General features: G+C 42.4%; 1 protein-coding gene across 1 annotated transcript in view; it reads left to right on the top strand.

Moving 5' to 3' along the window:
* The window catches only part of THBS4 (thrombospondin 4), a 40,835-nt gene that overhangs the window by 11,171 nt on the left and 14,890 nt on the right, over window positions 1-14,774 (top strand). The window contains exons 5-11 of the mRNA XM_075590706.1: window positions 1,297-1,379; window positions 2,597-2,648; window positions 4,253-4,446; window positions 5,606-5,743; window positions 10,232-10,309; window positions 12,982-13,134; window positions 13,606-13,710. Coding sequence (XP_075446821.1) covers window positions 1,297-1,379; window positions 2,597-2,648; window positions 4,253-4,446; window positions 5,606-5,743; window positions 10,232-10,309; window positions 12,982-13,134; window positions 13,606-13,710 — 803 coding nt within the window. The remainder of the gene's footprint in view (window positions 1-1,296; window positions 1,380-2,596; window positions 2,649-4,252; window positions 4,447-5,605; window positions 5,744-10,231; window positions 10,310-12,981; window positions 13,135-13,605; window positions 13,711-14,774) is intronic.

Genomic DNA, 14,774 nt, shown 5'->3' with positions numbered 1-14,774 from the left:
TACCCAGAATTTCTTGAAAGCTGCAGCCACAGCATTACACACGATGTACAGCAGACTGAACTAAGAAAGTACAGAATTAGCAGACCCACACATACAAAAAAAGGTTATCCTTTTGGATTTGTCTGCTTGAGCTTAGTTTCATATTGAACGGCTCCCAGCCAGACATATGAGTTTATGGAGGCTACAAAAGTGCCACAAACCCTTCCCCTTCCAATACTAAAGATATTTTCTACATGTCTCATGCAGGCTCCTCTATGGCCAGTTTATAAAATTATTGTTTCCTGGAGATCAATAATTGCCTATGTAATCATTGCTTTTTCCACAACAGCTCATGTCCGTGTTTCAGATAGAGATATCAGATAGATATTCACACTGTGGATAAACCAGTGTATGCTAAACAAAAGCAATGTCAAGAACATAAATGTATTGGTTAATCACCAGTATACGTTTTCTGCGTAAAACAGTAGCACAGAGGAGGCATAATATGACACAAGCCTTAATGTAATATCAGCTGTGCTGTTGCAGGACATAAGATACTGTATGTGTGTGTGTCACGTTTCATTACATGTCAGACACTGTAGCAGTGTAGCAACACTCACATGGACATTTTCGCGGTGGTGCATACCTGTTGGTTTTCAGGAGGTCTGAGTCTCCGCAGATGGTAGTGGGGAGTGAGACAACAGGACAGGCTTTCAGTTCTCTGGGGCAGCGCCTCCATCCTGCAGGGCTCCTGCCAAAGACAGGGGTTCTCATCACAGGCACTTCTCCAATAACATAGTCCCAGACCATGGATGGTACAACTTGTTTATTGGAACCAGCATATACACTCCATCTTCCCTGGGCTAGTCACCCCAGAGGTTTGGGACCCCTGTGCTAGCCTTTTCCCCCTTAACCCCTGATGGGGCAAGGTAGAATCATGCCTACTCCCTAAGGAGCAGGCTCCACTGGGAGAACTCACTAAATTTCGAAGGGGGAGGGTCCTACTCCTTAGCCCCGGTAAACTGGGCAGCACCCCTCCTGTGAGCCCACCCCCCTCTGGCACATGCTCCAACGGTCCCCAGTCTGCACCTGGAGAACGATACAAATTGTCTATATGCTAAAGGAACTCACATGCTGGCCCATGTGAAATGGATTTAACCCTAACACTGCCTGCTGCCTTACCAGGACATACATGCTAGGGCCAGGAAACACATAGCCTGGGCGCTAGGCTACATATGCCACGATAAAGGATGAAATTGTTGAGGCAGTGAAATGTCAACATGTTGAGGAGAGCGGAATCTGTGTTTTTTCATGCAGGTGATGTCAGCAGACAGCTGATGGGTCAGATCTCACAACTGAACCTAGTGCTGGGAGAACTAAGAGATGTTATGAGACAGCAGGTAACTGGCATACATTACAGCAGTGTTTTCCAAACCTCTCCCCGTGACCCAGCACCACAGCAGGGTTTGAGAATAACCAATGCACTTGCATCCAGGTGAATGCACTTTTTCTGTACATACAAATCGAATGTTAGGTGGCTGTTTCAGAAACCTGGTATGGCCACGAGTCACAAGGAGAGGTTTGGAAAATGCTACATTGCAGTGTGATCATTTTATATAGTTATTTTAGCAACTTCATCTAAAAATGAGTTACACCTTGGGGCATTTATCTACATAATGGTGCTGTAATATGACATAAAGGCTGTAGCACAGTAGAGAAGTGACATGATTTTTTAGAAGAAATACACAAAGTAATTGACATGACAATTATTATAGCGTTCACATCCTAATCGCTTGGGTGCCAGAGGGGCCTGCAATGCATTGCAAAATCTGCATTGTGCTAGCAGCCCCTCTCCCAGCAAAATATTACATAATGGGATAAAAACGCTGTCATATTCTTCTTCACCAGTGACAATTATATTAAGTACTGTATAATATAACATAGTTAATTCAAATAATGGCTTTGGGTATATATCCAGATCTGATGGTCCGAGATTAGTTAGTATATTAAAAAAAAAACACCAAAATAAAATACAGTCACAATGAATAATAGGATGTATTCGCCGTGCATGTCATTCGTTACATTATTATGTGCCGACTGCCCTCTGGCTCATTATAACACTACAGAAATGTAATCAAGTGGTTGAAAAAGCATCAGCGATACCGACTTTTATCCACATTATTTAAATATTTACTACAGCTTTGTTACAGCAGTCGACAGAGAAGCCCAATGCTACATCCAATATGACAAGAATACACAGTAAAATACGTATATATTCTCTTGAAAAGGGGTAATTTAGTTTAACCCTTTGGCCAAAGCATCGTAAGCCTGCGAGCCACGACAAGGCAGACCCAGTTCGCAGGTCCTAACACTACCAGATAAAATACTAATATACCTCTATTAGGATTAAAATTCTCATGAACCTCTATTAGGAGGGAGAAAGACCAACATTGGATCTATATCCAGTAAAATGAAAGGAACCTGCTTTGTTACAACAGTGCATGAGTTAATGGTAACTATGTATGTGCCGCTAGTTTCTGTGCATGCTGTGGAGTTTCTCTGTATAATGCAACAGCGTAGACAGTGGCAAGTGACTTCTTTTTCGTCTTTCTCAAAGGTGAAGGAGACCATGTTTTTGAGAAACACTGTTTCTGAATGCCAGGCCTGTGGTGAGTATATTAACTATCCCTTAGTCTTATTAAAAATCCGGCACTTTTGCAAGGGGGTGACAACTGTAACTCAGTTGCCACAACAAATTCATGTGTTTAGCCTTCCTGCCATAAGAGAAAAGTGTGATAATCTTCCAAGAGATACCTGGACCCTCAGTGGTATGCTGATGTTCCAGGTGGATATGTATAAACACATTACAAGTCAACTTCAATCGTTTGCTGCTTTACAATTAGAGACAAAATCCGGGAATGCAACTAAATGAAGAACTCTCGTGGTCCACTGGAAGTGATTAGAATCTACATCCAATCTTCTCAGGTCCAATAAGACTGTAGCGTTCTCCACTGTATAGGTGAAAGGGAGAGAGGGCTTGAGCCCCAGGTGCTACAAGGGCTATATATACCTCCCCAAATACACCTTTAGACAACATGTGGTGAAACACACCCGAGATACCTGCGAGATGTGCTAATGTAGCTAATTTCAATATACTTCGCATATCCATATTAGTATATCTCCCAGGTGTGCAGAGGTGTCTCCCTGTGTTGTCTAAAGGTGTGTTTGGGGAGGTATATATAGTACTTGGGAAAAGTCTCTCCCTCGTTCTTTAAACAAGGCATTCAATATAATGGCATATTTTGTTACAAATACATAAGCTAAAATGTATGACTCCGCAAAACAAATTCAACCTCCTCGCTTGCTGACTTTAATATACAGAAAACCAGGATTAATATTTTAAGTGTCATTTTTTTAAAGTAAATTTGCAAATTTTTGAGTCTTAAAAACATGCTTTTTTTTAATGAGTTATAGTCAATTCAAACAAAAATACAGTAGTGGGAATGCATTCGCCACAATAGAGACCAGAAATTCTGAACTATAAGATACATTTAAGAAGGCCATGCAACTTTCTCGCTACAATAGTTTTGCATTTCATTTTGATCCTGAGTATAGTGTGCTATTTTTCTCCCCTATACGTGTATTTGCACCAAGTGTCTCAACTTCCTGATGTGTCCTGCAATCTCTGAGATGACATGGAGACAAGGATGTGGCATTTTATGAATTTTGGCATTTCAAAGCCAGAAGTCCTGTGTCACTCGAGTGCCACTGGACATCCAGGATCCCTTCCAACCGCATGCACACCTGGGGGGGCTGTGTCGCCCTCGAACGACACATATGGAAGAGTAGGGACCTCTTTCATTCACATTGCGTTGACTGTTGGAATGGTGGACAGGGTCTTACAAAAAAACGAGCTAAAATGGCAAGCTGTTCCATGAGCATAATACGCGCAGCTTGAGTGCAGGCATTTCTGACATTCAGAGAACATCTTAAGGGCAGCAAAATGGTTACAATAGTGTTTCCCAAACATCTCCAGAGAGACCAGATTGTAGGAATAACCAATGAATTACCAAGCACACAACTACCTCTATATCTGAATTTCTGATTGGCTGTTATCCCTAATACGTACATGGCTGAGAAGTACTGGATTACAATATTAGTAATACTGATACAATACATAGCACCATAAAAGAATTAAAATGGAATAGAAAACTACTTCTTAAGGTACATTTTTGTTGTCATGTTTTCGAAACTCACTTTTTTCTCAATGAAGGTTTAAGCGGGGAGAATGTATTTCCAACACCTGCCCAAACATTCCTGCAACCCACGACACCGCCGAAGCCGAAATGTGCCGCCAACTCATGTTTCCGAGGAGCGAGATGTATCGAAACGGAAACTGGATTCCAGTGCGGACCCTGCCCCGAGGGCTACTCTGGGAACGGTGTCATATGTACAGACGTAGATGAGGTATTGCGCTGCTTAGAGATTTCCCCTCTGCCGGTTTATCCTCAAGAGGCACTTCTCATAACATATAGCCGTGCTGTATAATACTCTCTCAGTGGCTCGTTCATAAAGAAAAAAAATCCCCAGATTGTGGCATACAAGTGGGGGGAAAAACAGTACAAGATTTATTTTTAAAAATGTCATCCCAATGTTGTGCTTTTTTTTTGCACCATTTTGTTAATGAAGTCCGTGGGAAATATGTATCAAAGTTTCTGCACTGCAGAGATTCTAAGAAAGTCCTACACTATGTAACTCACTAGATGGATGGGTTGTAGATGAGTGTTCAGTGTTCTAGAATGTTACACGTGATGCACAGCGTCATATCTGATCTTGGGAAGCATTACAGGTCACTGTTACATGCTTTTTTACTATATAGTAATGATTACCATATAAAGCATGGCTCCTGAAGTAGTGGCCCAATGAAGGGCCCTGTTGTAGCCCTTGGTCTCTCAGCTGCCTAAGCAACTGATAGGAAGTTAGAAGGAGCAAAGCGTAATTTATCGCACTATAATTCACTTGTAAGTCAAGGAAATGTAAGTACAGTATATATGGCACAGATGTTATAAATGCTTGCAAAATGCTAAAATATTATACATTTTCAAGTTTTTAAATGTATTTAAAATTACATTATTTCAGGCTAGAAGCGCGTCTACTCCTAAATGTGTTTTGATCTGGCCCCTTCGGAGACCTGGTTGAAGCGCCCGGCTCTAATGCCTCCAGCCACATTGCTCAAGTCACAAACGATTTCTTTGTTGTCCTTTTGACACTATTGTAATCCCTATTTTTTGGTATTTTTGTGCTTTCTGGCTGCTTTGCTGCGATTGTTCACCCAGGTTCTAACTCATCTAACAAACACAGTGTGGGTTATTTCTCAAAATTGTTACGTGGCAAAACCAGCGATATTTGCGCACAAACCAGCACCAGCACCAGCACCAGCACCAGATACATCAACGAAAATCCCATTGTTCTCTATAGATGTTTTCTTCTTTAAAAAAACCTGGTTGTATTGGGCCACCGTTTTGCATCTGAGATCTGATAGGTCCTGGAATCCGACAGTGGTTTTTGTCGTTTACACCTGATATTTATTTCATGTTTTGCCTCCGCTTTTTTTTTTTGCTTACAGTGTCGATTTAACCCTTGTTTCCCTGGAGTTCGCTGCATTAACACCTCTCCTGGATACAAGTGTGAGGCCTGTCCCCCGGGCTACACAGGAGCCACTGTCCAGGGCATCGGGGTCGCCTACGCCAAGCAAAATAAACAAGTGAGTTACTTTATTCCTGGGGGGGCTGGTGACTTCAGTGGGGCGTTTCGTGCGGTACCTATCGCAGCTTATAAAATTAGTACCCGTGTCTCGCAACGGCTAAACCGGGGAAACGTGGCGCAAAAACACAGCACCGGATTTAGCAAAGAGAAAAGAGTGGAATGAAAAGCAATCAGTTTCTGGGTCTCTTAAATATGCAATTCCTGGTAGCTGCCCCCAAAACAGCATTTGGCAAAGAATGTACCTAGCTGACTTTCTAACACAAATGTAACTGGGCTTAAAGCAAATATTTGCTGCTTTTTGTTTCTTTGGAAATCGAGCACAAATTCCTTTTTGTCGGGGTCTGCGAATGGGGGAGTGTTAGTCAGTTAAGTATTTTCTCTTCCCGTCTCCCATCCTGATCTAAGGGAGAAGAAGAGAGGGTTGCCTGTGCAAAGTCTTATTAAACATACAGTGACATTGAACAAAATCAAACCCTTCCCAAGTCTCACTCATTGTTTCCATTCACCCTGATTTAATCCCATAAATATGTCACTGCCGTTAGTGCACTCTGACCCTACGAAGGACTGCAGCTAAGGCTGAGTCCCCGCTGGCGCTGAGCGTGCTCATGCTTGGAGAGCGCTCCAAGCATGAGCGCCGGGTGTCCTGCTTGTACGCACGCGTGGGGGAGGGGAGAGGCCTTGCGGGTAGTTGTTTACCTAGGCGCCGATCGCGGGTGAGCGTGTGCGCACGAGCGCCGCACGCACTGCGTGAGCGGGGACTTACATATACCTATATATGTAAATTCGCGCCGCCCGCTCAGCCCGCTCAGCCCGCTCAGCGCTTGCGGGGACTTAACCTTATATGGGAATCAGTGTTACATCTGGGAGATTTGAAGAAATAATCTACTATATGTTTTATAGCTACATATAATCTACTACATGTTCAATAGCTAACTCAAGATCTTTCCTGTACTGGAAGGTTAGCAACCGATTGCCCTCAATGTTATCCTGATACGGTTCTTGTTTCAAATGGATATAAAGAAATCTATGGCAGCTGTGTAAGTAAGATGAGGAAAGGGCAAACTTTTGTTTGAGCTATTTTTCCCAAGCTAGCACTTAAGTCACTAAAGCTACGATAAAGCCTATAAAACACGGGCCATATTCTAAATAGTACTGTACAATGCAGCCTTTCAGGCCGTTTTAATCCAGAAATGTCCTGTGAGGCGTGGCACAGTGAGTGAAGACACAGTATGAGTCATGGACCCTGGTTCAATTCCCGGTGTCAGCTCCTTGTGTCCTTGGGAAAGTCACTTTATCTCCTTGTGCCTCAGCACCAGAAACATAGATTGTAATCAGGGACTGTGTCTGTAAATATCTTTGGTCTCTGCACTGCGCACTGTACTGTAATTGTGAGAAAAGCCCGGCATGAAATAAAGTTATTATTATTGACTTCAATAGGGTTTTTTGGCTGAAAATGCCACTGAACAACAGCATCAGACTATATAGAGTTGCCCCCTATGTTTGTATGCAGTATTTGTGAATATATACCTGGGGTATACACATGCTAAATGGGATCAGGATGTATACTACACCTTGTTGAACAGGACCAAAATATTAATAGCAGGGAAGTTGCTATAGCTGTTAACCACATTGTTAAGTAATCTAACTTAATTTTTTTTTTTAAATCATACATTTAGGAGATGAGACAGTCCGCACAATATTATATGGAAGTATGTCAATATTTTACCCATTAACTGGTGCAGTTTTAGTTTATTCTGGCATCAAATAAACCATCGCTAAATGTATGAATCAAGATACACATATACTGATGCCGATACCAGTATTAGAACTCTTACCTGAGAAATTCCTGGGAGATTCTGGGGCAGTCTCACAGTAAATGCCTCAACAATTCTGTAAAATTCTTAATGGCCCATCGGATTACCACAGCAGGGGGTCCCTGTAGTCCCATTCAGTTTGCAGGGACTCCCTGCTGTGTTAATCTTATGGGCCATTAAGAATCTCACATAAATGTTGCAGCAACGTTGAGGCCTTTACTGTGAGACTGCCCCAGAATCTACCCAAGCAGAGTTCTAATACTCAGGAGAAAAACACTAGGAGCACAGCAATGAAAAAACAAGAACTGGAGGCCAAGTGAAAAAATAACAAAAATGTAATGGGATATTAACTATTTAAAAGAGAAACCTCTAACGCGTTTCTCGCATGGTTATAATGTATTATAATGTAACACGCATTTTTTGTTTCTATAGCAACTATTTACAAAGTCACATCCTCTTCTGAAACAGGCTCTGGCACACCCCTTTTTGAGCCCTGCCCTCTCTCTAGCAGTGCACCAATTGTAACTAGTGACTGCTGGTCACATGATCCCCACAAAACTTTGCATCTTTGGTCCACTTCTGCTGCACTGACAGCCATTTAGTGAACCCCCAAGCCGAATCTTCGTCGATCGATCACAGGAGAACGGATCGATCTGCAACTTAGATAATTACTTATCATTGTGTGGATTGTATTGATGCACATACTGTATTAAAGGGAAAACATAACATTAAAAAAAACGGCAACTTGGACGGCTGCTTTAAGAGACGTTGCTTCAGTGTTTCCTGGTGCGCCAATGTCTTGCTGAAGCCAGCTTTCAGTAGCAGGCGTTACAAGACACACCTTTTATAATGGCTAGGGTCTCATTCTGTATGTCGGGTATAGAAAAAGGTGCCCTAACAGGACCCCTTGTTAGGAACTGCCTCGGTGGCACGCCATGCGGCAAACGGGACAATCCATGAAGCAATTAATGTATTCTCCTGCCACGCAGGAAAAAAAGGCAGCGCTCCAGAGGGCTAATATTGGATTTATTAAAGTGAATCAGATCGACGTTTCCGTCCTAACCAGGGACCTTTGTCATGACCGAAACGTTGATCTGATTTCACTTTGATCAATCCAATATCAGTCCTCTGTAGCGCTGCCTTGGCAGGAGAATACATTGCTTCATTCTGTATGTTACACTGCATTTCTATCATTTGTGTCAGGACCGAGGGGCTAAACTCCAAGATGAATAATCTGTGGCAGATGTAAGGAGCTGGGCTAACAAGCTCATTGCAGTTCATTCAACTGACAGCAATAAATGTAGCACTGCACCAACACACACTTTTATTGGCGCTTTAACATCTGACCTATGGATTTAGCTTTTGTCCATCATCAAATATAACACAGTGTTAAAGATTTTGCAGCTGAGTGAATTTAACCCATTCTCCATAACATACAGATTGGCTGGAATGGCCACAGATTATTCATTCAGGGACTGCTTGTGGTCGGTGGCCTACATGCTGACCACAGCTATTTTAGTGTCTATACACAACTATAAACACAACTTTTATCAGGAAACCTGTATTTAAAGCTCCAAGTAGGATTCAATATCCTACATGTGGTTTTTTTTTTAATAAATCAGTTTTGTATTATGAGAAAATACTTGTAGCATTTTGTTTTTAAAACAACTCTGAATTACATTTTTAATGTATTATAATGTAACAAGTCTCTTTTGTTTCTATAGCAACCATTTAAAAAGTCACAACCCGTTCCTCTTCAGAAACAGGCTCTGGCACACCCCTTTTTGAGCCCTGCCCTCTCTAGCAGTGCACCAATTGTATCTAGTGACTGCCTGGTCACATGATCTTCTCCCGAGAACTTTGCATCTTTTCTCCTCTTCTGCAGCCATTTAGTGAACACCCGCGTCAAATCTTCGCTGATCGATCACAGGAGAACAGATTGATAGGCGACTTAGCGAATTACTTATATTTGTGTTAATTGTATTGATGCACATATTAAAGGGGGAAAAAATAAATAAAATAAAAATCGGCAGATTGGACGGCTGCTTTAATTATAACCACTATACTGTCTGAGTCTGTATCAAGCTGTTTGTAAATTGTTATTCACTTGTGCCATTTAGCCTTCTGACACTTTAATTGGTCACCTCTATTTTATAGTATTACAAGTATAGACTTACCTAGAATTTTATTAACCAAGAGTAAATATAGGAGAAATACACATAGTCCTGTCTCTGTACGCACAGAAATGTCAACTTTCATTGATTTAACTATTAACGGACCAAAAAATTATATTTCAATGGAAAGCAACTAACATCCTTGTCAGAGATCATCAAAGTCTATAGACCACTCGTGCCAAAAATGAGACAGAGTTCAAGGCTGTAAGCATTTCCTGCAGCCTCAGATGTTGGATCTGCTTTCCTGAGGATAAAGTTACTACTGTATACTTGGATGGATTAACAGGGTTCATGCAATCAGACTTGTTTAACTTTCTGGGTATCAATGTGCTTTTTCTTGAATCCTCTTGGGTCGTTGAGGTGATGTGAAGACATTCTGAGTAATAGAGGTGGAAGAAGTGAGGAAAGCGGGTGGTACCATGCTAGTGGCAGCGTTTCTGACTATAACCGATATATCGTTCACATAAACATGGCAAGTGTTGTGTTCCTTTGTCTCAGGTCTGCGCAGATGTTAATGAATGTGAAAACGGGAGGAACGGTGGCTGTGTCTTAAATTCAGTTTGCATTAACACCATGGTAAGTGCTCACTGTCTTAGTAGACACTCACTTCATGTATTATAACTGAAAATATGCATCCATCCATGCTGAAAATGTCCACATCACTGTCATTTCCTTTTTCTCTGATCTCTCTCTCTCTCTCTCTCTCTCTCTCTCTCTCTCTCTCTCTCTCTCTCTCTCTCTCTCTCTCTCTCTCTCTCTCTCTCTCGTCACCTTTCTCTCTCTCTCTCTCGTCACCTTTCTCTCTCTCTCTCTCGTCACCTTTCTCTCTCTCTCTCGTCACCTTTCTCTCTCTCTCTCTCTCTCGTCACCTTTCTCTCTCGTCACCTTTCTCTGCCCCTTGTTATTTTTACTTGACCTATCTCTCTTCCTCTCATGTCAGCCTCTTCCCTCAATGTAACATTGCTCCTCCTCCATCTCCATGTCCCCCCTACCCATGGTTATTAAAGAAGGTGACCAGCACGTTCTTAAACTTAATATTAATGTTGCTCACAGCTAGTTCCTACAGCAGGAAACTTAGATTGTAAGCTTTTCTGGGCAGGGATTCTTTATGTTTACTGTTATGTCTGCACTACTTATTCCCTTTATGTCTCATGTTATTTTGACACGTGTGTAATTGCTGTAACGCGCAATGTACATGGATGGTGCCATACAAATAAAGATATATGTACATGCCTACATACATACGTACAAGAAGCAACAGGCCCACAACTGTTAAAGGGACAGAGCGTGAGGGTCTGTGGCTGGCTGCCGCAGTATATTTACAGCCTAATTATGAGCACGTCTGCAGCACATGAGATGCCACTTTACTGTATGGTGTCTAAATAGTAATTGTCTGTATCAAGCTGTTTGAACGTTATGATTGACGAGAATCATTTAGTTAAAAGCCCTCGCCCACTATAATTGAACAGCTCTAGTGTATAACACTACAAGCATATAGTTTAACCAGAAATGTATTAACCAAGTGCAAAATACAAGGAAATACCCATAAGCAGGTCTGTGTGTAGGCACAGAGATGTGTCAACTTCTGGGAACTGTGAGATGCAGCTAAAAAGTCATATTTTGACTGGAAAAGTACCGACCTCTGTTAGTGAGACGCCATTAAAGTCTATGGCCACTTGTGCTAAAAAGGAGTGAGATGGAGTTCTAACAGTTAGAGCAGTGTTTTTCAACCAGGGTTCCTAAGAACCATTGGGTTCCCGGGAATCCCTAAAGGGTTTCCTGCAATTTTCCGGTCATTTGAAAATTGTATCAAATGCAGAATAATTTACAATGCATCTGATCTCAGATGCGCTATTGGAGAGGGTTGGGGTTCCTTACAATGCATCTGATCACAGACGTGCTATTAGGGGTGTTAGGGTTCCTTACAATGCATCTGATCACAGACGTGCTATAGAGAGAGGGTTGGGGTTCCTTACAAAGCATCTGATCTCAGACACGCTATTAGAGAGGGTTCGGGTTCTTTACAATGCATCTGATCTCAGACACGCTATTAGAGGGGGTTGGGGTTCCTTACAATGCATCTGATCTCAGAAGCGCTATTAGAGAGTGTCGGGGTTCATCAGAATTTCACTTAGGGTTCCTTAACCAAAAAAGGGTTGGAAACCACTAAGTTAGACCCACTGAAATGTTACACAGTCACAGATATCCTGAGGATAAAGTTACTAAAGCTGAGGATCAGAGCTGTGGATCTGATAAGAAAAATACTGAGGTGTGTTGCTTGTCAGTACAGGAAATATAAAGCCTAATTATGAAGAAGGGTGAGCACCTTCTATAGTGCCCACACAGCGAGGCCGTTGCACTCAGGGAGAATGGGTGTTACAACCTTTCGAACAGATGTCAGTAGATCAACCTTTAAGTCGAGTGCTCAAGTCCAGTCCTCAAGCCCCCCCTCATCCCCCCAACTGGTCAGGTGTTCAGGATATCCCTGCTTCAGCACAGGTCGAAGACTGAGCCTCTGATTGAGCCACATTTATTTTTCTAAAATTAAGACTTAATTTAAGAAGAAAGTGAAACTATTAGGTGTGTAAAAAAGCAGTGGTCCGTTAGTTTGTTTATAAAAAAAGTTATGGCCCTATGTGCCTCCTACTAGCCCCACACTCCAGTCACTGGTTGCTGTCCGTTTTGATATTAAAAGTGATGGCAATCATGCTTATGGTTGCCAGGTGGCGCTCCAAAAATACTGGACACAATGGTGAAAGGTGTGACGCTCTCGAGACACACACAGACACACACACTCTCTTACCTCTCTCTGCTCCATGCTGTTTCCCTCCCTCCTTGGCCCCACCCCCAGACTCCTGACACATCCTCCTGATTGGCTGCATTTCTCAGTAGCAGCAGGATGGAGGAAGCTGCCCAGCTCCCTAGCAGCAGCCCTGCTCTCTCCCTGCTCAAGGAAGTCCCGCGGCCCACCAAGCTAGTCAGGTGACTAGGTTCAGAGAGGTAATACCGGACATATACATGTCCAGTATTACCTGTAATTTTTTACTGGACAGTGTCCAAATATTGGACAGTCCGGTTCAATACAGGACACCTAGTAACCCTAATTTCATGCTAAATGTCTGTATTTTCGTACATCCTTATTACCTGACAGAAGTATCTAAGAAAATGTTCTGTTGAGATATGGGTGTGGTATCAGTCCAATTAGATTACAGTCCATGACACAAGGCTTCCATTTTACCTGACCGCAGGGATCCTTCCGCTGCGGACCCTGCAAACCTGGGCATGTTGGGGACCAGATCAAAGGCTGCAAGTCTGAGCAAAGCTGCCGGATCCGTGGACTGAACCCATGCCACGCCAGTGCTCAGTGCATCGAGGAACGGGGAGGCGACATTACCTGTGTTGTGAGTATATTTAGCTACATGTACATACATCTTGGTTACTGATGCTATTGTCTGTTGCACGCAGACTGACGGCCTGTACAGTAAAGTTGACGGCTACCATGTTATTCTCATCAAGCTCTCACTGGCTTTAGAAGCCCCTGAAAGACAAGCTAAATCGCAGTTTTACACCTGGGGAAATGGAATGGAAATCTCACTTTTGAACACACTACCGTTATTGAGCTAAAACAAAAAAAATGTAAACTTCAGGAAACTAATATACAAGTCAAAGCGCATTGCATAAAGGAATCATACAAAGGGATTCCATAAACAATCAAATATTTCCAGGGACAGGGGAGAGAAGTTTATTCTTTGCATAGTACACATGTATTAAAGTGAATTATCCCTTTAACATGCTGTGCATATATAGGGTTCAGCATATGTCATTGTTCTGTGCTTCACTCTGCTCATTCCATTTCCTGCTGTGTCTTGCAGTGCTCAGTTGGTTGGGCTGGTGATGGTTACTCCTGTGCAAAGGATACTGATATTGACGGATATCCGGATGAAGACCTGAAATGCTCATCTCCGAACTGCAGAAAGGTTGGTGTCCTGATCACATGAGACCTGCTGCCCACTTATTTATATAGTACAGCCGTTTACTACTAAAATATCCAAGACAACAATCACAGACCGTTTCTACTGCCTTCCCCACAGCCATGACGGTTATGGCTGCTGTACGTCAGGATCCTTGCACCGGGTCTTTGTCGTAACTTTGATGCTTAGAACGTTGTTTTAAACAACAGAGAACGTTATCCAGGGTTTCCCTCAGCATGTGAATAGTTAAATGATCAATAGGAGGAACTTGTGAGATGCACATGGTGTATTCTTCGAATGCATCGGGTTCTGGTTCTAAAGGCCCCGTTATTCTCTGGGTCAAAAATGGTATAAGCCTATAATAGGCCAGCACAGGATGTAATACACGGAATAACAGGTTTTCTTCTCTCTTTTTTTACATTTCACATGGATATGTTGGGGACCAGAAGCCTGATACCTTCCATCCTGTGATGCTAAAGTATGAAAGTCTTGAGAATCAGTAAAGCTCTAAGAGCCGGCTACAGCCATCTGGCTACAGCCATTCCAAAACATCGCTTCAGCACGATGGCATTTAGAAAGCCGGAGCATTTGAGAAATAACTTGCTTTTGTTTGCATGTTATAATCATTGGGAAGCGCAGTTTCGCTGTGTTAAGGTTTCCTGGCAGCAAAACTAAGGCATTACTGGTGTAAACAACAGCACCCGGTTTATCAAAGAATAAACTCGTGCTGTTTCCTATGACTATTCTTTGTTATATTTGATGTTGGGTTTTTGTTTTTTTTGCACCAGTGAAATATGGAATATGCCTGACTCTATCCTGTCATGATTTGGCATCATTTATAAAAGGGTTGCTCTTTCCCTCTCCCTTTTCATCGACTAAGTCTGCCAGGTCTGAGCTGGTGTTCAGTTCTCCTCAGTGATCTGTGCCATACGATAAGCAATAGTAACAAGTCTCATACAGACCCCGCTGGTGCCAATAATTGGCATAGATGAAAGTGTTGCTCCGGTGTTTTGAAGCAAATGGCTCCTCTTGACACACAGCCACCTCTGTATTGGATATGCAGTGAGGAA

The sequence above is a fragment of the Ascaphus truei genome, chromosome 1, assembly GCF_040206685.1.
Source record: "Ascaphus truei isolate aAscTru1 chromosome 1, aAscTru1.hap1, whole genome shotgun sequence".
NCBI lineage: Eukaryota > Metazoa > Chordata > Amphibia > Anura > Ascaphidae > Ascaphus > Ascaphus truei.
Note: the sequence above shows the minus strand (reverse complement) of the source record. Positions and strands in the feature narration are given on the sequence as shown.